Source organism: Arachis hypogaea, chromosome 3 (assembly GCF_003086295.3).
Source record: "Arachis hypogaea cultivar Tifrunner chromosome 3, arahy.Tifrunner.gnm2.J5K5, whole genome shotgun sequence".
In the NCBI taxonomy this organism is placed as follows: Eukaryota; Viridiplantae; Streptophyta; class Magnoliopsida; order Fabales; family Fabaceae; genus Arachis; species Arachis hypogaea.
The window spans coordinates 68,004,967-68,031,686 of record NC_092038.1 but is presented as its reverse complement, the minus strand read 5'-3'; the positions used below and the strand labels follow the sequence as shown (position 1 = coordinate 68,031,686).

At 37.2% G+C, this 26,720-nt stretch overlaps 1 protein-coding gene and 1 non-coding gene across 5 annotated transcripts; one reads left to right on the top strand and one right to left on the bottom strand.

The window, feature by feature from the left end:
• Positions 1 to 9,159: 9,159 nt before the first annotated feature.
• Positions 9,160 to 24,925, top strand: LOC112790753 (uncharacterized). Of its 4 annotated transcripts, none has more exons than XR_011879962.1 (6): positions 9,160 to 9,737; positions 9,893 to 9,974; positions 12,828 to 12,948; positions 15,730 to 16,233; positions 16,319 to 16,470; positions 19,348 to 19,554. XR_011879962.1 is itself a non-coding variant. In XM_072233067.1 (5 exons), the coding sequence occupies exon 5, from the start codon at positions 21,869 to 21,871 to the stop codon at positions 22,796 to 22,798; it is 930 nt and encodes a 309-aa protein (XP_072089168.1). In that variant the 5' UTR covers positions 9,160 to 9,737; positions 9,893 to 9,974; positions 12,828 to 16,233; positions 16,319 to 16,470; positions 19,348 to 21,868; the 3' UTR covers positions 22,799 to 24,925. The 4 variants fall into 4 exon arrangements, 1 of the variants encoding a protein (XP_072089168.1); XR_011879963.1 differs by having other exon boundaries at positions 9,196 to 9,737; positions 9,823 to 9,974; positions 16,389 to 16,470; XR_011879961.1 differs by having other exon boundaries at positions 9,196 to 9,737; positions 9,823 to 9,974.
• On the bottom strand, positions 21,003 to 21,110 carry LOC112793995 (small nucleolar RNA R71). Its single transcript, XR_003198678.1, has one exon. It is a non-coding gene; the product is annotated as a small nucleolar RNA R71 (small nucleolar RNA).
• Positions 24,926 to 26,720: the final 1,795 nt, after the last annotated feature.

The window sequence follows — 26,720 nt, the reverse complement described above, 5'->3', positions numbered from 1 at the left end:
AGGTTGTATGTAGTGGTATGTATCCTAGTGGTCGTACCGGGGTATCTCCTAGCCCGAACAGATTGTTTGGATATGCCTTAAGTTCTTTTTCTTTTAAGCCGAGTTTATCAAAGGCTGTCTTGAATAAGATGTCGGCAGAACTCCCTTGGTCTATCAAGGTGCGGTGTAGGTTGGCGTTTGCTAATATGATGGTGATAACCATGGGATCGTCGTGTTCTGTGATGATTCCGGATGCGTCCTCCTTAGTGAATGTTATTGCTGGGATGTTGAAGGCTTCCTCCTCTCCCTCGACATGATATACTTCTTTGAGATATCTTTTGCGAGAGGTTTTGGAGATCCCACCTGCTGTAAATCCGCCATGTATCATGTGGACATGTCTTTCCGGTGTCCGAGGTGATCGTTCAATTCGGTCTGTATCTTCATCCCTTCGTCTCTTTCTTTGATCATCTTCTCAGGTGGCTAGGAATCGATCTAATTTTCCTTCTCTCACCAATTTTTCTATGATGTTTTTTAGGTCAAAGCATTCGTTTGTAGAGTGTCCTCGGACTCGATGGTATTCACAATATTCCTTTCGGTTTCCTCCTCCCCTTTTGCCTTTGAGTGGCCGTGCTGGGGGATTTTTTCTGTATGGCAGACTTCTTTGTATATCTCGACCAGGGATGCCCTGAGAGGGGTGTAGTTATGGTATTTTTTATTTTCTCCCCTTGTCGATCTTCTTTTCTTTTGGATTCCTTGTCTTTGTCTCGGTAGGAGGCCCCCGATTTTGAGGTTTCTCCTAACCGAGCATTTTCCTCCATGTTGATATACTTTTCTGCCCACTCCTGCACTTCGTCTAAGGAGGTCGGGTACTTTTTTGATATAGATTGGCTGAAAGGTCCCTCTCATAGGCCATTGATGAGTCCCATGATGGCGGCCTCCGTTGGTAAACTTTGTATGTCCATGCATGTTTTGTTGAATCTCTCCATGTAGCTGCGGAGGCTCTCCCGATCTCCTTGTTTGATCCCTAATAAACTAGGGACGTGCTTGGCTTTATCTTTCTGAATGGAGAATCTGGCTAGGAATTTTTTAGCTAAGTCATCAAAGCTTGAGATGGACTTCGGGGGTAGGTTGTCGAACCATCGGATCGTTGTCTTTTTGAGAGTTGTTGGAAAAGCCTTGCAGCGAATAGCATCTGGGGCGTCAATGAGGTACATTCTACTTCTGAAGTTGCTGAGGTGGTGGTTGGGGTCCGTGGTGCCATCATACAGGGTCATATCCGGGAGTTTGAAGTCTTTTGGAATTTTGGTTTTCATGATTTCCCTAGTGAACGGGTCTTGCTCTTTGCGTGAATTTTCCTCGAGATTAGCCCGGGGGGCTTTTGATTTGAGATCGGCTTCGAATTGCTGTAGTTTTTCTTCCAACTCCCGACGTCACCGCACTTCTCTTTGGAGATCTCTTCCAATTTCTCGTTGTTATTGGGTTTCTTTTTCCAGTTGTTTTAGGCGATCCAGGAGCGCTTCTATTGCCCCTGAATTTGGTAAGTCTTTGTCTTTGTTGGTTTCCGGAGTGTTTTGTAGCGTGACATCCGCGTTTTTGTGCGGTGTCCGATCCTCCAGGCCTGAATCATGGTCGTTGTCATGGTCGTCCGCCATGGTGATGGGATGACTTCCAGGTTCCCCGGCAACGGCGCCAATGTTCCGAGGGTTACCTGAAACTGGAGGTCGATCTCGGGTGAGATCTTCTGTACTGGTCGGTGCTAACGTGTCCGGCTGGTGGGAGACGGCTGGAGCTGTTGTGTCTGACTTGTTAGACTTGGTGGTGGTGCTGATTCCTTTGTCCCCAGAGGGTGGGGGTACCTGCAAGGGACTCCGATGCTTAAGTTAGCAAGGGTATTAAGCAGGTATTATGTAGAATCAGAGTATGAGATATACTTGGGTGCTCCAGTATATTTATAATGGTGAGATGTGACCTTTTGGATAAGATAAGTTGGTTATCTTATCTTATCTTTTATCTTTGAGTTGAGGTTAGCGTATCTTTCAACGGAACCACCTTTATCTCTATAGGCTTAGGCCGCCTTAGGATTTGGGTCGTGTTCCTCTGTTTGGGCCCTTCCTTGGGCTTTCGTGGGGACTTGACCGAGATCTTTAGGAAGAGGTCGGTTTGTCCTGACCTGAAGAGGTCGGTCGCTTTGTCTGTCGAATAACCCGGGTCGGTCATCTCGACCCAGGGTATGAACAGATTCCATCTTAGCATTTCTTAAAGAGATAGGGTTCATCCCAAATTAAATACTTAGCATCATTGATGAGTTTTCTTTTTTGATGTTTGTTGATCCCAGGGGGTAGGTCATCGGCTGCTTTAAAATTGGCAATATCTGCAAACCAAGGTGCTTTGTGAACCAACATTAGTTGTTCATCTGGAAAAAACTCATTTACACTTGTATCATGTGTATCATCCTTCTCACAAGGGATTCTGGATAGATGATTTGCTACTTTGTTCTCCACACCCTTTTTATCTCTAATCTCGATGTTGAATTTCTGCAATAATAAGATCCATCTGATTAGTCTTGGTTTTGATTCCTGTTTGGCAAATAGATATTTGAGTGCTGTGTGATCAGTGAAAACAATAACTTTGGAGCCAATGAGGTATGATCTAAATTTGTCAAATGCAAAAACTATTGCCAGCAACTCCTTTTTGGTGGTGGTATAATTTCGTTGAGTATCATTAAGGACCTTGCTGGCATAGTATATGACATGCACCAAATTTTCTTTTCTCTGTCCTAACACTGCCCCAACTGCGAAATCAGATGCATCACACATCAGTTCAAATGGTATATTCCAATCAGGTGGGGTGATGATAGGAGCTGAGGATAGCCTCTTTCTCAAGTTTTCAAATGCTAGCATGCACTTCTCATCAAAGATAAATGGTGTATCAGACATTAACAGATTGCTTAAGGGCTTGGCTATCTTTGAAAAATCTTTAATAAACCTTCTATAGAAGCCAGCATGCCCCAAAAAGCTCCGAATTGCCTTGACATCACTTGGTTGAGGTAACTTTTTAATTAGCTCTATCTTAGCTCTGTCTAACTCAATGCCTTAGTTAGAAACTTTATGGCCAAGGACTATTCCATCTGTCACCATGAAGTGACATTTTTCCCAATTCAAGACCAAGTTAGTCTCTTGACATCTTTTTAATACCAAGGCAAGGTGGTTTATACAATTAGGAAAGGAATCTCCGAATACTGAGAAGTCATCCATGAAAACTTCAATGAACTTCTCTATCATATCCGAGAAGATGGAAAGCATGCAGCGTTGAAAAGTTGCAGGTGCATTACATAGCACAAATGGCATGCGCCTGTAGGCAAACACTCTATATGGGAAGGTGAATGATGTTTTCTCTTGGTCTCTTGGATCAACCACTATTTGGTTATATCCTGAATAACCATCTAGAAAACAATAATATGCGTGTCCTGCAAGTCTTTCCAACATCTGATCCATGAAAGGAAGTGGGAAATAATCTTTTCTTGTGGCTTCATTGAGCTTTCTGTAGTCAATACACATCCTCCATCCTGTGACGGTTCTTGTAGGGATTAGCTCATTTCTTTCGTTGGGTACCACAGTGATTCCTCCTTTCTTGGGGACCACTTGAACTGGACTGACCCATGGGCTATCTGAAATTGGGTAAATTACTCCTCACTACCACAACTTCATGACTTCTTTCGGTACTACTTCCTTCATAGCTGGATTCAGCCTTCTTTGGGGCTGAATAGATGGTTTGGCATCCTCTTCCAAAAGTATCTTATGCATGCATATGGATGAACTGATTCCTTTCAAGTCAGCAAGTGTCCATCCAATGGCATCCTTATGTTCTTGTAAGACTTGAAGCAACTTTTCCTCTTGTTCTTGGCTAAGGGCTGAATTTATGATCACTGGATAACTTTTATTTTCTCCCAAGTATGCATACTTGAGAGTGGGTGGCAATGCCTTCAGCTCAAGTTTGGGTACTTCTTTTCTTTCATCCTTCCATTCTAGTGTGCCTTGAACATGCGTTTCAGCGACTGCAGCCTCTTCGCTTGATGCTAATTCTTCTTCTTCTGTTAACTCCTCAAGTTCTTCTTCAAGAGTTTCTTGCACCAAAGCCTCCACCGAGTCCAACCTCATACATTCTCCCACTGAGTTGTGTGGGTAACTCATGGCCTTAAACATATTGAATATCATTTTCTCCTCATGTAATCTAAGGACAAGTTCACCCTTTTGGACATCAATAATGGCTCCGGCAGTGGCCAAAAATGGCCTTCCCAGGATGATGGAAGTCTTAGCTCCTTCCTCCATGTCTAATACTATGAAATCTGCTGGAAAGATGAAGTCTCCCACCTTCACCAACAAGTCTTCTACTATTTCGTGGAAAAACTTGAATGATCTGTCTGCTAGTTGCAGGGCCATTCTTGTTGGTTTGGCTTCCTCAATCCTCATTTTTTTCATCATTGCTAAGGACATCAGATTTATGCTGGCTCCTAGAACACATAAAGTCTTTTCCACTGTGATTTCCCCTATGATACAAGGGATTTTGAAGCTCCCAGGATCCTTCAATTTCTGGGGCAATTTGTACTGAATGATGGCATTACATTCTTCGGTGAGTACCACAATCTCATTGTTCTTCCAGCTTCTCTTCTTGGTCATCAATTCCTTTAAGAACGTGGCGTAGAGTGGTATTTGCTCTATTGCTTCAGCAAAGGGTATGTTGATTTGTAGTATCTTGAAGATTTCCAAGAATCTTGAGAATTGGTTATCCTCTCCCTTCCTCTTTAACTGCAGCTGCTGGGGGTATGGAGATTTTAAAAGGCATGGTTTGAGCGCCTCTCCTTCTTAATGTGACTTAGGGGTGGAGATTCGAGTTCCCTCTTGTCCATTGTCTTCTTTGATGTGCGGAAAACGATCCAACACAGAACTCACCGGCAAGTGTACCGGGTCGCATCAAGTAATAAAAACTCACGGGAGTGAGGTCGATCCCACAGGGATTGAAGGATTGAGCAATTTTAGTTTAGTGGTTGATTTAGTCAAGCGAATCAAATATTGGTTGAGTGGTTTATCTTTAATAGAAGCTAAATTGCTTGGAATGTAAGGGGAGAGGGGAGAATTGCAGTAAATTAAAGAACAGGAAAGTAAAAGATGCTGAATCTTAAAGGACAAGAAATTAAATGACTGAAACTTAAAGTGCAAGAAATGTAAATTGCAGTAACTTAAAGTGCAAGAAATATAAATTGCTTGAATGGAAAAGGGGAGTTGAGGATTGGGAATTCAGAATTTCAGCAAGGGAAAGTAAACTGCAGCAATTAATAAAGCAGAAGATGACTTGGAAGTAACTAAAATTCAAACAGGAAATGAAATTAAATTGCAGCAGGGTTCACAGAAGAACCAAAAAGGAAAATGGGATCTCAGGACTCAAGAGACTAGAAAGCAAAATCTAGATCTCAATTGCCTTCCCAGATCCAAGTTCACAAAGCAATTAACAAGAAATTGAAGAAGAAGCAGTAAAGGAATTTAAATTGAACTCAATTATGCAGAAGAGGAATTAAAGAGATTTTGAATGGAGATTGAGACAGAATTTCCTCAATTCTTCATACCTAAAACTCAAAACAAGAAAAGTAAAAATTGCCCAAGCAAGAACGAGGAAGAAGAGAGATCAATTCTCCTCCCTAATTCTCTGAAATCTCAAAAGTTCCAAAAATAAAGATTCAAAGCTCCAAAGAAAGATCAAAATTCAAAAGTAAAGGAAAAAGGTCCTCATTACATCAAACTATCTCCTATTTATACACTTTCTATTCTTGGATTTTGGAATTTGGATGGGCTTTTGATTTGGTGAAGAAATGAATTAAATTAGATTTTTAATCCAATTTTTAGCCCAAAACAATGTGCTTCCAGGAGGCTGCCCTGCTCTTGTGGAGGGCAGGGCAGAAAATTGTGCATCTGGCCCATGGTGCGTGCGTGTGGTGCGTTGGTGTGTGCAGGATGCTGCCCTGCCCTCGCGGAGGGCAGGGCAGAACTTTTTGGTGCACCAGAATGGTGCCCGTGCGCGCTGCTGGTGCTGCCGAGTGATGCTTGTGCGTTCCCTTGGTGCGCCAGAATGGTGTGTTGGCCGTGCACCACAAGATGCTGCCATGCCCTTGTGGAGGGCAGGGCAATGTTTCCAAGTTGAAGCTCCGTGTTCGATCCTTGAGTGACGCGCACACTATTCTTTTTTTCTTGGTTTTCTTGGCACCACACTAAGGCCTAGTTTCTTGTTTCCTCATGGTGCCGTGTTCGATTCTAGTGGCAAGCATTAGTGAGCTTTTTCTTTGAATTTCTTCCTTTGGTGAGCCCGATATTGCCCTTGAGGAGGGCAGGGCAGTGTTTTTGTCTCCCTTGTTCCATGGCACCAATTTGTGCTCTGCCCTTGTCGTGGGCAGGGCAGGGTTGCCTCTCAAGGCTTGCTTGCTCATGTTGCCCTCCTAGAGGGCAGTGTGCCCTTGTGGAGGGCAATGCTTGCTCCCTCCTTTATGCGCCACACCTTTTTCTCCTTGGGCCACGCTTTCTTAAGCCACGCTTTCTCTTTTCTTCTTTTCTTCACCTATAATAAACCAAAACAACTACTCAAAGTATCACTAAATTCACAAGGCTTATAAATCAATTAAAATTCAATTAAAATTAGCTTAAACCTCATGAGTTAGCATCAATTTAATGGTAGTTGCTTGATCTGAAGAAGTTATGCATTTTCACTCCAAATCACTTGCTTAGGATGCAAGAAAGTGCATAAAGACTAATAAAACAAGTGAAATTAGCTTGAAAAATGGGTATATGATGACTTGTCATCACAACACCAAACTTAAATCTTGCTTGTCCCCAAGCAAGCATCAAAACTAAGAGAAAATGAAATGAACAAGAAAAGAACACACATCCTTATTAGGCATATAGCAGAACTTGATTTATGGAGTCTTTATGCAGACAATGATAACTCAATTATTGTTGCTGTTACATAGTATACATCTTTCCTCAAAGACTTGATAAACTTGCTGTTATAAGACTTACTTTTTAATTACTCCCTTGCTAACTTTTCTTTCTTATTAGTTTGGTGTCTAATGTTGCAGTAGTAGCCTTTGGCTTTATTTTTTTTCTTTTCTTTTACTCAACATCTTTCCACCACAGACACATGGCTTACTATTTCTTCCTAGGATCATTGATGCCCAGCATCTCTTTGGATAACTAAATGTTCTGTATCTAAGTTGCTCTTTATTGTGGACTTTCAATTGGCCATCCCAAATCAGTTGATCTAAGTGACCGGGTTTTAAAATACCCCTTAGAATTTACTTATCCAAGCATATCTTAGTACAAGAACACCACAGGCATATGTCCTAGGGTCCAAGCTATTGGTGTCCAACCTTTATTCTTTGTTTTTCTTGCCACTTTGGCTTTTTCTTCTTACTTTTCTTTCTGTTATTGTTCCCAAGGGCTTTTTCTTTTATTGAAAAGAATCTTTATAACAGCAAGCTAACTCACACTTAAATGAAAATGATATTATGCAGCAATTATTTCATGAGTTATGCATTTAATCAAACACATATACCACCATTAACTTCCATTCTTACTTATGCAACATTGGATATTTCACTTTTCAATTCAAACAATTCTCTTTTATTCAAGCATGTGGGAAACAAAACAAAATTTAGCTAAGTGATGGATAACAAGCATTATGCAGATTTAACATTCTTAACAAACAATTTCACCTGCAACTAGATAAACACTTTAGCAAGGCATACAATGGTTTCCAGATTCAAAACACTTCACAGCAGCAAGGATTAAGTTTAGATACAACCTTTGAAGTTGCAGCCCTTTGATTCTTCCTTCTGTTGTGTTCTCTTTGAGTTAAGATGCATAATATCTTCAATTGTTGACTCATGTCCTGCATAATTCTCAAAAGTTGCTTGCTTCTCAAGCCCTTAAGTGCATGGTTAGTATGCATAAATTGAGTGTGGCTCTTGGATTTGTTTTGGTGTGGGAACACCAAACTTAATTATTTGCCGCAGCCTCTGATGCAACAAATCAACCATATGTGAAACCTTGTGTCCTTGCTAAAGGTTATGGAATTAAAGCTAAAAAGCAGTTAAATAGTTGAATAATTTGTCTGATTGCTTGGAGCTAGCATTGTGCAAGAAGTGAGAATGTTCTTTTAAATGAGATTTTGGTGGAACACCAAACTTAGAATCCTTCATTCTCCCTTAAATTGTTTTGGTGTGCAACACCAAACTTAGCTTCTTGCAATACAGACCAATTATTCAACCTTTTTATTGAAATAGCTATGAAAAGAAACTACATCAGGTTGGGTTGCCTCCCAACAAGTGTAACATCCCTCATTTTTGAAAAATCTAAATATAAATAAATTGTGATTTTACCTTATTGAGTTTAAACTTTATAATTTTAGAAATTATTTTAACTAATTAAATAGATTCGGTGATAGTTTATTTTGAATTAATTAATATTCTTAAGTAATTTTATTATAATGGAATATTTTGTATAATTTTAGTAATTGAAAAATAAAAAAGAATTGTATAATTTAATTCAAGTAACTTTTATTCTGAAAGGGTTACGATTTATTTTATTAATTTGATATCTTATTTTATAAATTAATCAATTAAGAATAATTAAATTAGTTTTATTAATATTTGGAGTTAATTAATATTTTGTGTAAGTTTTTATAATTGGTTTATATAATTTCAAATTAGAATTCAGTAATGAAAGTGTTATATAATTAAATTTAAGAAATTTTTATTATGAATGAATTATGGTTTATTCTATTAGTTTGAGCTTTTAGAGATTAATTTATTAGAAATGATTAAATTGATTTTTATAAATACTTAAAGTTTAAGTAATTTTATTATAATTAGATATTTTATAAATAGAAATTAAAGTTTCGGTGATAGAAAAATAATAAAAGGTTATATCACTTAATTTGAATAATTGGTATTGAGTTTAAACTATATTTTATAAATATGTGATTAATATACTTATTTTATAATTTAAACTAGAAATAATTAATTGAACTTAGCAATATATTGATAAATAATGTTCTTAAATATTTTAAGAGAGTATATTTAATTTTAAAATTACTCTACTCTTCAATTTTATCAAAATATCTATTCATATCTATTCTTATTTCTTTATAAAATCCTAATTTCACTAAATTCCTAATTGATACCCTAATTTCACAAATAAACACAAACACAGAAAGGAAAGAAAGGGAACAGGGGGAGCTCGAGGGGGGAAACGGAGAACAGGGAGAGAGTGTGATGGAACAGAGTAAGAAGAGAGGAAGGAGGATCGCTATTGTCTCCGGTAGGTTGCTACTGACGTCGAACAGAACAGGGGAGAGGAGCGCGAATTGGAAGAGGAAAGGGGGCTCTGTTATGGGCTCGTTGCCAGGAAAAGAAGAGGCGATGTTGGTGGGGATCGCCGCTGGTGTCGTCGCCGTGACTGGGGTTCGTGGTCGCTACTGCTGTTGGTGACGGACTAGATCGCGTCCTAGCTGCCGGAGCCGCCATCACCGTGGCTTTGTTACTTTGGGTCAACCATGTCTCTGCCTTTGATGTACCTTGTCGTGCCATATCCGTTGGAGCTGCCATGGTTGGAGCTTGCTATCAGAGAAAACAATTTGCTGCCACCATCTTTCAATCTGGCCAGCATCATCCTCTTTGTTCCAGTCCCAATGCCAATTTTCTGTTTCTTAAACCTGTAACCTTTTCTTCCTTACTCTTCTATCATTTTGTTCATCCGTTATACTCTGTCCTAATTATAGTAGCATATGACTTTGTTCTAGTTGTCAATTTATCTCCTGAGAAATCACAATTGGTGTTGAGGTCGTTGATGTTGCTGCTGTTATGCTGTAGCTAGCTGCAAGAGTTTTACTGCTGCAGGTTAGAAATTGATGGTTGCTGCATCCCAAAATTCTGTGGATTTCGATAAATCGAGGTAGGGGGTTTAATTAAATGGTTTTAATTTTAGAATGCCCGCAAGGTTTATTGAGTAATCTGCAAATAGTCTTAATTGTTGCGAGTGATTAATTGATGATATGAATGCTAAATTGTGTTTGTGAAGTGTAATTGGAATTATTGATAGTGATATTGATTGGTTGTGTGGTTGTTGAATTGTGGCTGTGAATTTATTGAAATTGAGGATTTTGTGGAATTGATTGATCATGGGTGGAATATGAAATGTTGAAGAGTGATTGATGAAAATTCTGAATTTTGATGGATTTTGTTGGAATTGTTGCTGTTGAGCTGGTTTTATGAATATTCTATCGGTGATGGATTTAGTTGATGATTGACTGGAATTGGGTTTAGAGAATGTTTAAAGGATTGAATTTGAGATGTTGAATTGCTTGCTGAGCAAGCTGAGCTTTGAAATTAAACGGCAACTTTGAAAGTGAATCGGTGACTCTATAGTGACTGAAATGATAAGAATTTAAGTGTTAAGTAAATTATATTAAGCATAATTGTGAAAACTCAATTTTTAAGGTTTCATATCAACTAGAGAATTTAGTTATGATTTTTCAAAGTTGAACTCTAAAATCTGATTTTCTACACAATTTTAAACGAAATCAGAAAACTTTGAAAAGCTATAACTACTTATGTAATGATCGGAATTGCATGAGACCAAGCCTGGGTTAAACTTGGGGATACAAGGAACTAAACTGGTAAATTTGAGACTTTTTCATTAAGTTTATGATTTATGGTGAATTTTTGAATTGGGAATGTCAAATCTGGTTTTTCTGCAGAACATTTAACACAGCAGCAACTTGATTCCTTTAATAGAAATTCTGCACTTTGAATTTTGAAATGGAACCAATTTTAAATGAAACTTTGGTCCTAATACTTTAATTTCATAAAAATTTAGAATTGTTAGAGTTGTGGTTTTAAAGATTTGGATTTTCAAAGAAAGATGTATTATGCAGTAAAAGTCAAGCTTTGTTTTCTAAGTCAGTAACTTTGAGGTTTTATAATTTTTAAATCTGGAATGATATTGAGATGCGACCAATTGGAAGTGAAAACTAAGTATGTTTAGCATATGTGACTTAAATTTCAGGGCTATCCATGTTTTAATGAGTAAGTTATGGGACTTGGAAGAAGATAAGTTCATTAACTTTTAAAGCAGAATTCTGCAGGAAATTAGTCAACTTCTAGGTTATATAACTTCTTCATTAAAAATGATATTGACCTGAAACCAATTGGAAAAGAAACTTGAATGAGTGAAGTTGAACTGTATTAATTTTCAAAGTCATTGGATTTAACTTGGATTTTATATTGAATTTTGAATATCACATGCTGCTGCTGTTTTTCTGGTTTTACGCACTGCGGAGCAGTCTCGGTTTTTCCTTTATTTCTAAGGCTAGAGAAACCAGAAAATTATGATCTTTGGTTTGTTAGAAAGCTTATTTCAAGACGAACGCCTGGACATAAAGTTTGTGCAATTCCGAGTTCATTTGCTATATTAAAAACAGAAAAAAAGATAGGGTGTTGAGAATGCTTGAGTGGGAGTTATGAGTTCATAAAACTAAAGAACCTTAGCATTATATGGCTGATTCAATATTGGAATTTGCTTGTTTCTGAATTGAATTGATATTGGAAAGGTTGAAAAGAGTTTGGTAAATTGTTTGGTTGGGACCTGTAAGGGTGGCTAAGTCCTATTTTTAAAAGGAGATTATGTCCGAATTTTTATAAAAGTATAAGGAATTAATCAGAATCAATATTTAAGGTTTATTTAATGATAATAACTTCAATGATTCTTTTAAGAAAAGATTAGTTGGCATATGAGATTGTTGGCAAGAGCGTGGGTCTTGTCCCGCTTGCGTGTTTGCAATTATGAAAGAAAAAGGAAAGAGTAATGTACTTATTGTATGATTATCTGTTGCTTGAAGCAACCCAAGAGATGTTTGTTTGTTGCTTGAGGCAACCCAAGAGATATTATATATATATTTGTTGCTTAATGCAACCCAAGAGATATTATATATATATTTGTTGCTTAATGCAACCCAAGAGATATTATTTATTTATTTGTTGCTTAATGCAACCCAAGAGATATTGTGTATTTATCTGTTGCCCTGAGGCAACCCAAGAGTAATTTTCCGTTCCCAAGAGTATATTTCCTGCGAGTAGAAAGCAGAGGCTGTCTCAATAGAGCTGCTAATAATTATATGCGCATTTATTTGAACGGAAAATCGTATCCGGGAAATCGTGAACTCGTGACCGGATAAATGTCGGGAATGCAGGTGCTAACCGACACATGAGCTCATGGCCTGCACTAGGACTAGACATTCATCATATGCATCTATGTGACATTGTTTGGGTGTGTATATTGTAATTGGTTTGCCTAAGTGAATAATTCTGTTTAACTGCTAATTGCTATACTTGATGTAATTGCTCTTGATTGTGTTTGAACCTCATTACTTGTGGTTGTAACTGATTGACTGGATTGTGGTGAATTGGATGTTGATTGAATTGCTTAGGCCTGAGGCCGTGATTGGTTTGTGTTTGAGGTTTAGTAAAGTATGAAAGATTAAGCTGGTTCAGCATAGACTTAATCAACCTATGCTTGGAACAAATTAGTCATTCATACAGTCTAGGAAACTTTTAAGAGTGTTATAAAGAAAATATGGGTCTGGCATTTTGAATAATTAACTAATACTTTTAAAGAAGGTTAATTTTCTTTTAGATGTCTCTGAATGAATTTAACTCTTTGCGCTTTATTCTTTACTTTCACGGCATTCTCGACCTCTACTGAGAACATGTGGTTTGGTTCTCACCCCCAAATTTTCCACCCTTTCAGTGACACAGGTTTGAAGACGCAATTTGAAGCTGCAAGCGATTAGTAGGCTTTCTTTATGGTTTTAATTGCTTTCATAGAGTCCGCTCGCTCTTCTCCTTTGAAGATTTATTTTATCAGAGGGGTAGGTATTGCATTTGGGTTTATATGACTTCCTATGTATAAGAATTACTATTAATAATACTTATATGATTGTATTATTATTTGCAATGCTTATCTTTGATACATGTCTTGAACGAATAAAAACAAAATTTTCCGGAATTTTCTTAAAACTAAAACGCGAACTCGATATAAAGGCTCAGTAATTAAGTAGTTAATATTAGAAAAGGTCACGTAACGTTCTTTCTAGTAGAAATACCCTGACTTAAGCAAGGTATTTTGCTGGAAGGGATGTTACAATATGGTATCAGAGCAGTCCTTCCTGTAGAGCCTTGGGAGTGGATTGACTATGCTTCATTGCATACTCTGAGTGTCTGTCATGCTTTCTAACTTGTTCTGATGACAAGAGTTTGTGTTTTATATGCATGACTGTCTGATGAATAACGCTATTAGTTTACCATTGCATACCTCATGGTATCAAGTTTGGCCAACTTAATACTAATGATTTATGTATATGAAAATACTAATGGGTTATCATAGACGAAATAGAAGTGATAGGTTAATGCGAATCACGAGATTTTGGGGACGTTAGAAACTAAATTTTAGAAATTAGTTCTGTTTTACCGTATGCTCTCTATTCGTGCTTAGTGTTATCTCTTTCTCTACTATTTGTATTGGAATTTCTAGTTTCTGATCTCTTTCTTGCTAATCTTGTATTATCATTCGTGCATGTCCTTGCTTGACTCTGTATTTGGTTGTTGTTTGAATCTTTTGAAACATTTATTCTCACTTTACAAATTCTATGCTCCGTGTCCTGAACTTGGATTCATTTCAGTGTAACATACCATTTCTTGTAATTTCCTTTCTGAGTATTTATTTCAGATTTTCTTTGAGAAAAATTTCAATTCAAATCTTTTCTTACTTGATGGTATCCACAACCCTTGCTTAAATTTTGATGGGATTGTTTTAATTCAGTCTAGCCTTTCTTACATAAACTCTGAAGCATCTTTATGAAGTTTAATTCTGTTTAATTGTGATATACCACTTATCTTTTATTGATTTATAGAAAATTTTATTTCAGAATTCATTCTTTAAATAGAAGCTGATTTTCTGCCAACTTTACTATAATTCTATAGCTGTGAACTTAAGTATCTTCCAAGCTTTAGTTTACAAACCATGCATGATTTGTTTTGATTTGAAAATTAAATCGATATAACATTATTTATACTAAGTTTAGTACATTGAAAAATGTTGGATTTATATATGTTCTTTTGAAAAAGATAAACTAATTCCCTCTATTTCAAATTGAAGTTGTTCAAAATTGTTGTACTATTTTTCCTATGATGTTCATATTGAAACTGTTCGATTCAAAATTTCTTCCTAAGCCTTGAATTAATTCCCTTTATGCTCCATTTCATTACTTATATATATATATCCTTGTTTGTTGATGATTTCACGTATTCCTTCAAATCCTGGCGAAATACCATCTTGTTCAACTGAGAACTTGAGTATTCTTCCAATTTCTCACATAAACCTTTCATGCCGTTTGTCTTTCTCTTCTCATGTTTCGTATTCCTTATATGCGCTAGTTCTTAGGGACACGATTTGTGCATACGGAAAGTGAATCTGGTTAGTCTATGAAGTTATAAGGAGTTATGGAGTTTTGAGGCGACGAGAAGAAGTGATCATGCTTTGTTAAAAGCTGTGAACGAATATGTGCCTATTTGATTTTGGATTTTAAAAATTTTCTTATGTTAAGTTATTTTATCAACTCTAGCATTACGTAGTATATTTTCTTCTATGTTTATGTGATATGATTTCCTTGGAGCCTTTAAAATATTTAAAAGGGGATGTGAATATAAATCTTTTCTTCATTTTATATCAATTTTCGAGGGCGAAAATTTTTGTAAGTTGGATAGAATGTAACATCCCTCATTTTTGAAAAATCTAAATATAAATAAATTGTGATTTTACCTTATTGAGTTTAAACTTTATAATTTTAGAAATTATTTTAACTAATTAAATAGATTCGGAGATAGTTTATTTTGAATTAATTAATATTCTTAAGTAATTTTATTATAATGGAATATTTTGTATAATTTTAGTAATTGAAAAATAAGAAAGAATTGTATAATTTAATTCAAGTAACTTTTATTCTGAAAGGGTTACGATTTATTTTATTAATTTGATATCTTATTTTATAAATTAATCAATTAAGAATAATTAAATTAGTTTTATTAATATTTGGAGTTAATTAATATTTTGTGTAAGTTTTTATAATTGGTTTATATAATTTCAAATTAGAATTCAGTAATGAAAGTGTTATATAATTAAATTTAAGAAATTTTTATTATGAATGAATTATGGTTTATTCTATTAGTTTGAGCTTTTAGAGATTAATTTATTAGAAATGATTAAATTGATTTTTATAAATACTTAAAGTTTAAGTAATTTTATTATAATTAGATATTTTGTAAATAGAAATTAAAGTTTCGGTGATAGAAAAATAATAAAAGGTTATATCACTTAATTTGAATAATTGGTATTGAGTTTAAACTATATTTTATAAATATGTGATTAATATACTTATTTTATAATTTAAACTTGAAATAATTAATTGAACTTAGCAATATATTGATAAATAATGTTTTTAAATATTTTAAGAGAGTATATTTGATTTTAAAATTACTCTACTCTTCAATTTTATCAAAATATCTATTCATATCTATCCTTATTTCTTTATAAAATCCTAATTTCACTAAATTCCTAATTGATACCCTAATTTCACAAATAAACACAAACACAGAAAGGAAAGAAAGGGAACAGGGGGAGCTCGAGGGGGGAAACGGAGAACAGGGAGAGAGTGTGATGGAACAGAGTAAGAAGAGAGGAAGGAGGATCGCTATTGTCTCCGGTAGGTTGCTACTGACGTCGAACAGAACAGGGGAGAGGAGCGCGAATTGGAAGAGGAAAGGGGGCTCTGTTATGGGCTCGTTGCCAGGAAAAGAAGAGGCGATGTTGGTGGGGATCGCCGCTGGTGTCGTCGCCGTGACTGGGGTTCGTGGTCGCTACTGCTGTTGGTGACGGACTAGATCGCGTCCTAGCTGCCGGAGCCGCCATCACCGTGGCTTTGTTACTTTGGGTCAACCATGTCTCTGCCTTTGATGTACCTTGTCGTGCCATATCCGTTGGAGCTGCCATGGTTGGAGCTTGCTATCAGAGAAAACAATTTGCTGCCACCATCTTTCAATCTGGCCAGCATCATCCTCTTTGTTCCAGTCCCAATGCCAATTTTCTGTTTCTTAAACCTGTAACCTTTTCTTCCTTACTCTTCTATCATTTTGTTCATCCGTTATACTCTGTCCTAATTATAGTAGCATATGACTTTGTTCTAGTTGTCAATTTATCTCCTGAGAAATCACAATTGGTGTTGAGGTCGTTGATGTTGCTGCTGTTATGCTGTAGCTAGCTGCAAGAGTTTTACTGCTGCAGGTTAGAAATTGATGGTTGCTGCATCCCAAAATTCTGTGGATTTCGATAAATCGAGGTAGGGGGTTTAATTAAATGGTTTTAATTTTAGAATGCCTGCAAGGTTTATTGAGTAATCTGCAAATAGTCTTAATTGTTGCGAGTGATTAATTGATGATATGAATGCTAAATTGTGTTTGTGAAGTGTAATTGGAATTATTGATAGTGATATTGATTGGGTGTGTGGTTGTTGAATTGTGGCTGTGAATTTATTGAAATTGAGGATTTTGTGGAATTGATTGATCATGGGTGGAATATGAAATGTTGAAGAGTGATTGATGAAAATTCTGAATTTTGATGGATTATGTTGGAATTGTTGCTGTTGAGCTGGTTTTATGAATATTCTATCGGTGATGGATTTAGTTGATGATTGACTGGAATTGGGTTTAGAGAATGTTTAAAGGATTGAATTTGAGATGTTGAATTGCTTGCTGAGCAAGCTGAGCTTTGAAATTAAACGGCAACTTTGAAAGTGAATCGGTGACTCTATAGTGACTGAAATGATAAGAATTTAAGTGTTAAGTAAATTATATTAAGCATAATTGTGAAAACTCAATTTTTAAGGTTTCATATCAACTAGAGAATTTAGTTATGATTTTTCAAAGTTGAACTCTAAAATCTGATTTTCTACACAATTTTAAACGAAATCAGAAAACTTTGAAAAGCTATAACTACTTATGTAATGATCGGAATTGCATGAGACCAAGCCTGGGTTAAACTTGGGGATACAAGGAACTAAACTGGTAAATTTGAGACTTTTTCATTAAGTTTATGATTTATGGTGAATTTTTGAATTGGGAATGTCAAATCTGGTTTTTCTGCAGAACATTTAACACAGCAGCAACTTGATTCCTTTAATAGAAATTCTGCACTTTGAATTTTGAAATGGAACCAATTTTAAATGAAACTTTGGTCCTAATACTTTAATTTCATAAAAATTTAGAATTGTTAGAGTTGTGGTTTTAAAGATTTGGATTTTCAAAGAAAGATGTATTATGCAGTAAAAGTCAAGCTTTGTTTTCTAAGTCAGTAACTTTGAGGTTTTATAATTTTTAAATCTGGAATGATATTGAGATGCGACCAATTGGAAGTGAAAACTAAGTATGTTTAGCATATGTGACTTAAATTTCAGGGCTATCCATGTTTTAATGAGTAAGTTATGGGACTTGGAAGAAGATAAGTTCATTAACTTTTAAAGCAGAATTCTGCAGGAAATTAGTCAACTTCTAGGTTATATAACTTCTTCATTAAAAATGATATTGACCTGAAACCAATTGGAAAAGAAACTTGAATGAGTGAAGTTGAACTGTATTAATTTTCAAAGTCATTGGATTTAACTTGGATTTTATATTGAATTTTGAATATCACATGCTGCTGCTGTTTTTCTGGTTTTACGCACTGCGGAGCAGTCTCGGTTTTTCCTTTATTTCTAAGGCTAGAGAAACCAGAAAATTATGATCTTTGGTTTGTTAGAAAGCTTATTTCAAGACGAACGCCTGGACATAAAGTTTGTGCAATTCCGAGTTCATTTGCTATATTAAAAACAGAAAAAAAGATAGGGTGTTGAGAATGCTTGAGTGGGAGTTATGAGTTCATAAAACTAAAGAACCTTAGCATTATATGGCTGATTCAATATTGGAATTTGCTTGTTTCTGAATTGAATTGATATTGGAAAGGTTGAAAAGAGTTTGGTAAATTGTTTGGTTGGGACCCGTAAGGGTGGCTAAGTCCTATTTTTAAAAGGAGATTATGTCCGAATTTTTATAAAAGTATAAGGAATTAATCAGAATCAATATTTAAGGTTTATTTAATGATAATAACTTCAATGATTCTTTTAAGAAAAGATTATTTGGCATATGAGATTGTTGGCAAGGGCGTGGGTCTTGTCCCGCTTGCGTGTTTGCAATTATGAAAGAAAAAAGAAAGAGTAATGTACTTATTGTATGATTATCTGTTGCTTGAAGCAACCCAAGAGATGTTTGTTTGTTGCTTAAAGCAACCCAAGAGATGTCTGTTTGTTGCTTGAGGCAACCCAAGAGATATTGTTTGCTTATTGGTTGCTTAATGCAACCCAAGAGATATTATATATATATTTGTTGCTTAATGCAACCCAAGAGATATTATTTATTTATTTGTTGCTTAATGCAACCCAAGAGATATTGTGTATTTATCTGTTGCCCTGAGGCAACCCAAGAGTAATTTTCCGTTCCCAAGAGTATATTTCCTGCGAGTAGAAAGCAGAGGCTGTCTCAATAGAGCTGCTAATAATTATATGCGCATTTATTTGAACAGAAAATCGTATCCGGGAAATCGTGACCGGATAAATGTTGGGAATGCAGGTGCTAACCGACACATGAGCTCATGGCCTGCACTAGCACTAGACATTCATCATATGCATCTATGTGACATTGTTTGGGTGTGTATATTGTAATTGGTTTGCCTAAGTGAATAATTCTGTTTAACTGCTAATTGCTATACTTGATGTAATTGCTCTTGATTGTGTTTGAACCTCATTACTTGTGGTTGTAACTGATTGACTGGATTGTGGTGAATTGGATGTTGATTGAATTGCTTAGGCCTGAGGCCGTGATTGGTTTGTGTTTGAGGTTTAGTAAAGTATGAAAGATTAAGCTGGTTCAGCATAGACTTAATGAACCTATGCTTGGAACAAATTAGTCATTCATACAGTCTAGGAAACTTTTAAGAGTGTTATAAAGAAAATATGGGTCTGGCATTTTGAATAATTAACTAATACTTTTAAAGAAGGTTAATTTTCTTTTAGATGTCTCCGAATGAATTTAACTATTTGCACTTTATTCTTTACTTTCACGGCATTCTCGACCTCTACTGAGAACATGTGGTTTGGTTCTCACCCCCAAATTTTCCACCCTTTCAGTGACACAGGTTTGAAGACGCAATTTGAAGCTGCAAGCGATTAGTAGGCTTTCTTTATGGTTTTAATTGCTTTCATAGAGTCCGCTCGCTCTTCTCCTTTGAAGATTTATTTTATCAGAGGGGTAGGTATTGCATTTGGGTTTATATGACTTCCTATGTATAAGAATTACTATTAATAATACTTATATGATTGTATTATTATTTGCAATGCTTATCTTTGATACATGTCTTGAACGAATAAAAACACAATTTTCCGGAATTTTCTTAAAACTAAAACGCGAACTCGATATAAAGGCTCAGTAATTAAGTAGTGAATATTAGAAAAGGTCACGTAACGTTCTTTCTAGTAGAAATACCTGGTTGGGCGTTTAACGCCCAAAAGGGTAGAGTTTTGGGCGTTAAACGCCAGAATGTGCACCATTCTGGGCGTTTAACGCCAGGATGGCACAAGAGGGAAGATTCTGTTTTCAATGCAATTTTTTTTCAGATTTTCAAAGTTTTTCAAAATCAAATCTTTTTTTTCAATCAAATCTTTTTCAAAATCAATTTCTTTCTTTTTTAAAAAAATACTTGCTATCAATTAATGATTTGATTCAACATTTCAAGTATTTTGCCTTTTCTGTTGAGAAAGGTTTAATATTTGAATCATATCTTTTCTTGATAGCCAAGTCATTAATTTTCAAAATCAAATCTTCTTAAAATGTTTTTCAAATCATATCTTCTCAATCACATCTTCTTAAAACCAATCATATCTTCTTAACCACATCTTTTTCAAAATAACTTTCAATCAAATCTTTTTGATTTCTAATTTCAAAATCTTTTTCAAAAATCACTTTACTTTTTTCCCACTTTTATTTTTGAAAATCAATTAGTGTTTTTTCAAAATGTTTTCAAAATCTTTGACTTAATTTTCGAAAATTACTTCTCTTCTTCTCACATCCTTCTATTTATGGACTAACACTATTCCTTAATGCAAAATTCGAACTCCATCTTCTTTGATAATTTCGAATTTTCTACTTCTGTCTTCTATCCTTCTTTTCCTCTGACACCTAAAGGAATCTCTATACTGCGACATAGAGGATTCCACATTTTCTTGTTCTCTTCTCTTTCATATGAGCAGAAACAAAGACAAAAGCATTCTTGTTGAGGCTGATCCTGAACCTGAAAGGACCTTGAAGCGAAAGCTAAGAGAAGCTAAGGCACAACTCTCTGTAGAGGACCTAACTGAATTCTTCAAAGTAGAAGAGCACATGGCAGCCGAAAACAACAACAATGCCAACAATGCAAGGAAGGTGCTGGGTGACTTTACTGCACCTACTCCCGACTTCTATGGGAGAAGCATCTCTATCCCTGCCATTGGAGCAAATAACTTTGAGCTTAAGCCTCAATTAGTTTCTCTAATGCAACAGAATTGCAAGTTCCATGGACTTCCATTGGAAGATCCTCATCAGTTTTTAACTGAATTCTTGCAAATCTGTGACACTGTCAAGACTAATGGGGTTGACCCTGAGGTCTACAGACTTGTGCTATTCCCTTTTGCTGTAAGAGACAGAGCTAGAACATGGTTGGACTCACAAACCTAAAGAAAGCCTGGACTCTTGGGAAAAGCTAGTCAATGCCTTCTTGGCAAAGTTCTTTCCACCTCAAAAATTGAGTAAGCTTAGAGTGGAAGTCCAAACCTTCAGACAGAAGGAAGGAGAATCCCTCTATGAAGCTTGGGAAAGATACAAACAATTAATCAGAAAGTGTCCTACTGATATGCTTTCTGAATGGAGCATCATAGGTATTTTCTATGATGGTCTCTCTGAACTATCCAAAATGTCTTTGGATAGCTCTGCTGGAGGCTCTCTTCATCTGAAGAAGACGCCTACAGAAGCTCAAGAGCTGATTGAAATGGTTGCAAATAACCAATTCATGTACACTTCTGAAAGGAATCCTGTGAACAATGGGACTAGTCAGAAGAAAGGAGTTCTTGAGATTGACACTCTGAATGCCATATTGGCTCAGAACAAAATATTGACTTAACAAGTCAATATGATTTCTCAAAGTCTGTCTGGAATACAAAATGCACCAAGCAGTACTAAGGAAGCTTCATCTGAGGAAGAAGCTTATGATCCTGAGAACCCTTCAATGGAAGAGGTGAATTACATGGGAGAACCCTATGGAAACACCTATAATCCTTCATGGAGAAATCATCCAAATTTTTCATGGAAGGATCAACAGAGACCTCAACAAGGTTTCAACAATAATAATGGTGGAAGAAACAGGTTTAGCAATAGCAAACCTTTTCCATCATCTTCTCAGCAACAGACAGAGAGTTTTAAGCAGAATAACTCTGACTTAGCAACCATGGTCTCTGATCTAATCAAAACCACTCAAAGTTTCATGACTGAAACAAGGTCCTCCATTAGAAAATTGGAGGCACAAGTGGGTCAGCTGAGCAAGAGATTACTGAACTCCCTCCTAGCACTCTTCCAAGCAATACAGAAGAAAATCCAAAAGGAGAGTGCAAGGCCATCAACATGGCCGAATTTGGAGAGGAAAGAGAGGCAGTGAACGCCACTGAGGAAGGCCTCAATGGACGTCCACTGGCCTCCAATGAGTTCCCCAATGAGGAACCATGGGAATCTGAGGCTCAAAATGAGACCATAGAGATTCCATTGGACTTACTTCTGCCATTCATGAGCTCTGATGAGTATTCTTCCTCTGAAGATGATGAGTATGTCACTGAAGAGCAAGTTGCTAAATACCTTGGAGCAATCATGAAGCTAAATGACAAGTTGTTTGGAAATGAGACTTGGGAGGATGAACCTCCTTTGCTCACCAAAGAACTGGATGACTTGTCTAGGCAGAAACTGCCTCAAAAGAGACAGGATCCTGGGAAGTTTTCATTGCCTTGTACCATAGGCACCATGACCTTTAAGAAGGCCTTGTGTGACTTAGGGTCAAGTGTAAACCTCATGCCTTTCTTTGTAATGGAGAAGCTAGGGATCTTTGAGGTGCAAGCTGCAAAAATCTCACTAGAGATGGCAGACAACTCAAGAAAACAAGCTTATGAACTTGTAGAGGATGTTCTGGTAAAGGTTGAAGACCATTACATCCCTACTGATTTCATAGTTCTTGAGACTGGGAAGTGCATGGATGAATCCATCATCCTTGGCAGACCCTTCCTAGCCACAGCAAAGGCTGTGATTGATGTTGATAGAGGAGAGTTGATCATTCAAGTGAATGAAGAATCCTTGGTGTTTAAGGCCCAAGGATATCCCTCTGTCACCATGGAGAGGAAGCATGAAGAGCTTCTCTCAAAACAGAGCCAAACAGAGCCCCCACAGTCAAACTCTAAGTTTGGTGTTGGGAGGCCACAACCAAACTCTAAGTTTGGTGTTGAACCCCCACATTCAAACTCTAAGTTTGGTGTTGGGAGGTTCCAACATAGCTCTGAGCATTTCTGAGGCTCCATGAGAGTCCTCTGTCAAGCTAATGACATTAAAGAAGCACTTGTTGGGAGGCAACCCAATGTTATATTTTATCTATTCTCTTTTGTTATTTTATGTCTTTTGTAGGTTGATGATCATGAGAAGTCACAAAATCAATGAAAAAAGCAAAAACAGAATGAAAAACAGAAAGAAAAATAGCACACCCTGGAAGAGAGCTTGCTGGCGTTTAAACGCCAGTGAGGCTAGCAGATGGGCGTTTAACGCCCAGTCTGGCACCATTCTGGGCGTTTAACGCCAGAAAGGGGCACCAGACTGGCGTTAAACGCCAGAAAAGGGCAAGAAGTTGGCGTTAAACGCCAGAAATGGGCACCAGCCCGGCGTTTAACGCCAGAATTGGCTAAAAACGAAATTTTGCTTGCCATTTGGTGCAGGGATGACTTTTCCTTGACACCTCAGGATCTGTGGACCCCACAGGATCCCCATCTACCCCACCAATCTCTCTCTTCTTCACCCATTCACCAATCACCTCAACACCTCTTCCCCAAAAACCCTTCACCTATCAAATCCCATCTTTCTCTTCACCACTCACATCCATCCTTCATAAAACCCCACCTACCTCACCATTCAAATTCAAACCACTTTCCCACACAACCTAAACACCACTTCTTCCCCTTTTGGCCGAACACAAAGCCATTCCCTTCTTCCTCATTTCTTCTTCTTCTACTCTCTTCTTTCTTCTTTTGCTCGAGGACGAGCAAACATTTTAAGTTTGGTGTGGTAAAAGCATTGCTTTTTGTTTTTCCATAACCATTTATGGCATCCAAGGCCGGAGAAACCTCTAGAAAGAGGAAAGGGAAGGCAAAAGCTTCCTCCTCTGAGTCATGGGAGATGGAGAGATTCATCTCAAGGGTGCATCAAGACCACTTCTATGAAGTTGTGGCCTTGAAGAAGGTGATCCCCAAGATCCCTTTCAAACTCAAAAAGGGTCAACTTTGATCAAAGGTTGGACCAAGTCCTCATAGACATCTGTGAAGAGGGCGCCCAATGGAAGAGAGATTCAAGAGGGAAGCCGGTTCAATTGAGAAGGCATGACCTCAAGCCCGTGGCTAGAGGATGGTTGGAGTTTATTCAACGCTCAATCATTCCCACTAGCAACCGGTCCGAAGTTACCATAGACCGGGCTATCATGATTCATAGCATCATGATTGGAGAAGAAATAGAAGTTCATGGGGTTATAGCTCAAGAACTCTATAAGGTGGCGGACAAGTCCTCTACCTTGGTAAGGTTAGCCTTTCCTCATCTCATTTGTCACCTCTGTTATTCAGTTGGAGTTGACATAGAGGGAGACATCCCTATTGATGAGGACAAGCCCATCACTAAGAAGAGGATGGAGCACACAAGAGACCCCACTCATCATGAGATCCCTGAGATTCCTCAAGGGATGCACTTTCCTCCACAAAACTATTGGGAGCAACTAAACACCTCCCTAGGAGAATTGAGTTCCAACATGGGCCAACTAAGGGTGGAGCACCAAGAACACTCCATCATCCTCCATGAAATTAGAGAAGATCAAAGAATCATGAGAGAGGAGCAACAAAGACAAGGAAGAGACATTGAGGAGCTCAAGCACTCCATAGGATCTTCAAGAGGAAGAACAAGCCGCCATCACTAAGGTGGACCCGTTCTTTAATTTCCTTGTTCTTTATTTTCCTGTTTTTTGAAAATTATGCTTATGTTTATCTATGTTTGTGTCTTGTGATCATTAGTGTCTTAGTGTCTATGCCTTAAAGTTATGAATGTCCTATGAATCCATCACCTTTCTTGAATGAAAAATGTGCTTAATTGAAAAAGAAAAGAATTGCATGAATTTTGAATTTTATAACAGTTTAATTATTTTGATGTGGTGGCAATATTTTTGTCTTCTGAATGTATGCTTAAACAGTGCATATGTCTTTTGAATTTGTGGTTCATGAATATTGGCTCTTGAAAGAATGATGAAAAAGGAGACATGTTACTGAGGATCTGAAAAATCATAAAAATGATTCTTGAAGCAAGACAAAGCAGTGAATACAAAAAAAAAATCGAAAAAAAAGAGAAAAAGAAAAAAAATTCGAAAAAAAATAGAGAAAAGAAAGAAATAAAGTTGTGATCCAAGGCAAAAAGAGTGTGCTTAAGAACCCTGGACACCTCTAATTGGGGGCTCTAGCAAAGCTGAGTCACAATCTGAAAAGGTTCACCCAATTATGTGTCTGTGGCATGTATGTATCCGGTGGTAATACTAGAAGACAGAGTGCTTTGGGCCACGGCCAAGACTCAATGAGTAGCTATGTTCAAGAATCATCATACTTAACTAGGAGAATCAATAACACTATCTGGATTCTGAGTTCCTAAAGAAGCCAATCATTCTGAATTTCAAAGGATAGAGTGAGATGCCAAAACTGTTCAGAGGCAAAAAGCTAAAAGCCCCGCTCATCTAATTAATACTGATCTTCATAGATGTTTTTGGAATTCATTGCATATTCTCTTCTTTTTTATCTTGTTTAATTTTCAGTTGCTTGAGGACAAGCAACAATTTAAGTTTGGTGTTGTGATGAGCGGATAATTTATAAGCTTTTTGGCATTGTTTTTAGTATGTTTTTAGTATGATCTAGTTAGTTTTTAGTATATTTTTATTAGTTTTTAGTTAAAATTCACTTTTCTGGACTTTACTATGAGTTTTTGTGTTTTTCTGTGATTTCAGGTATTTTCTGGCTGAAATTGAGGGACCTGAGTAAAAATCTGATTCAGAGACTGAAAAGGACTGCAGATGCTGTTGGATTCTGACCTCCCTGCACTCGAACTGGATTTTCTGGAGCTACAGAAGCCCAATTGGCGCGCTCTCAACGGCGTTGGAAAGTAGACATCCTGGGCTTTCCAGCAATATATGATAGTCCATAATTTGCCCAAGATTTGATGGCCCAAACCGGCGTGGCAAATCAGCCTCAGAATTTCCAGCGTTTAACGCTGGAACTGGCATAAAACTTGGAGTTAAACGCCCAAACTGGCATAAAAGCTGGCGTTTAACTCCCGAAAAGGTCTCTACACGAAAATGCTTCATTGCTCAGCCCAAGCACACACCAAGTGGGCCTGGAAGTGGATTTTTATGTCATTTACTCATCTCTGTACACCCTAGGCTACTAGTTTTCTATAAGTAGGACCTTTTACTATTGTAATCTCATCTTGGTTCTTCTGGTTCCCTCTCTGGGGCCGAAGCCAATGATCACACTATCACTTATGTATTTTCAACGGTGGAGTTTCTACACACCATAGATTAAGGTGTGGAGCTCTGCTGTACCTCGAGTATTAATGCAATTACTATTGTTCTTCTATTCAATTCCGCTTGTTCTTGTTCTAAGATATCACTTGTTCTTCAACTTGATGAATGTGATGATCCGTGACACTCATCATCATTCTCACCTATGAACGTGTGACTGACAACCACCTCCGTTCTACCTTCGATTGGGTGAATATCTCTTGGATTCCTGATACACGATGCATGGTTGATCGCCTGACAACCGAGTGCTCGCCTGACAAACGAGCCAGCCATTCCGTGAGATCAGAGTCTTCGTGGTATAGGCTAGAACTGATGGCGGCATTCAAGAGAATCCGGAAGGTCTAACCTTGTCTGTGGTATTCTGAGTAGGATTCAATGATTGAATGACTGTGACGTGCTTCAAACTCCTGAGGGCGGGGCGTTAGTGACAGACGCAAAAGAATCACTGGATTCTATTCTGGCCTGATCGAGAACCGACAGATGGATAGCCGTGCCGTGACAGGGTGCGTTGAACATTTCCACTGAGAGGATGGGAGGTAGCCACTGACAACGGTGAAACCCTTGCTTAAGCTTGCCATGGAAAGGAGTAAGAAGGATTGGATGAAGACAGTAGGAAAGCAGAGA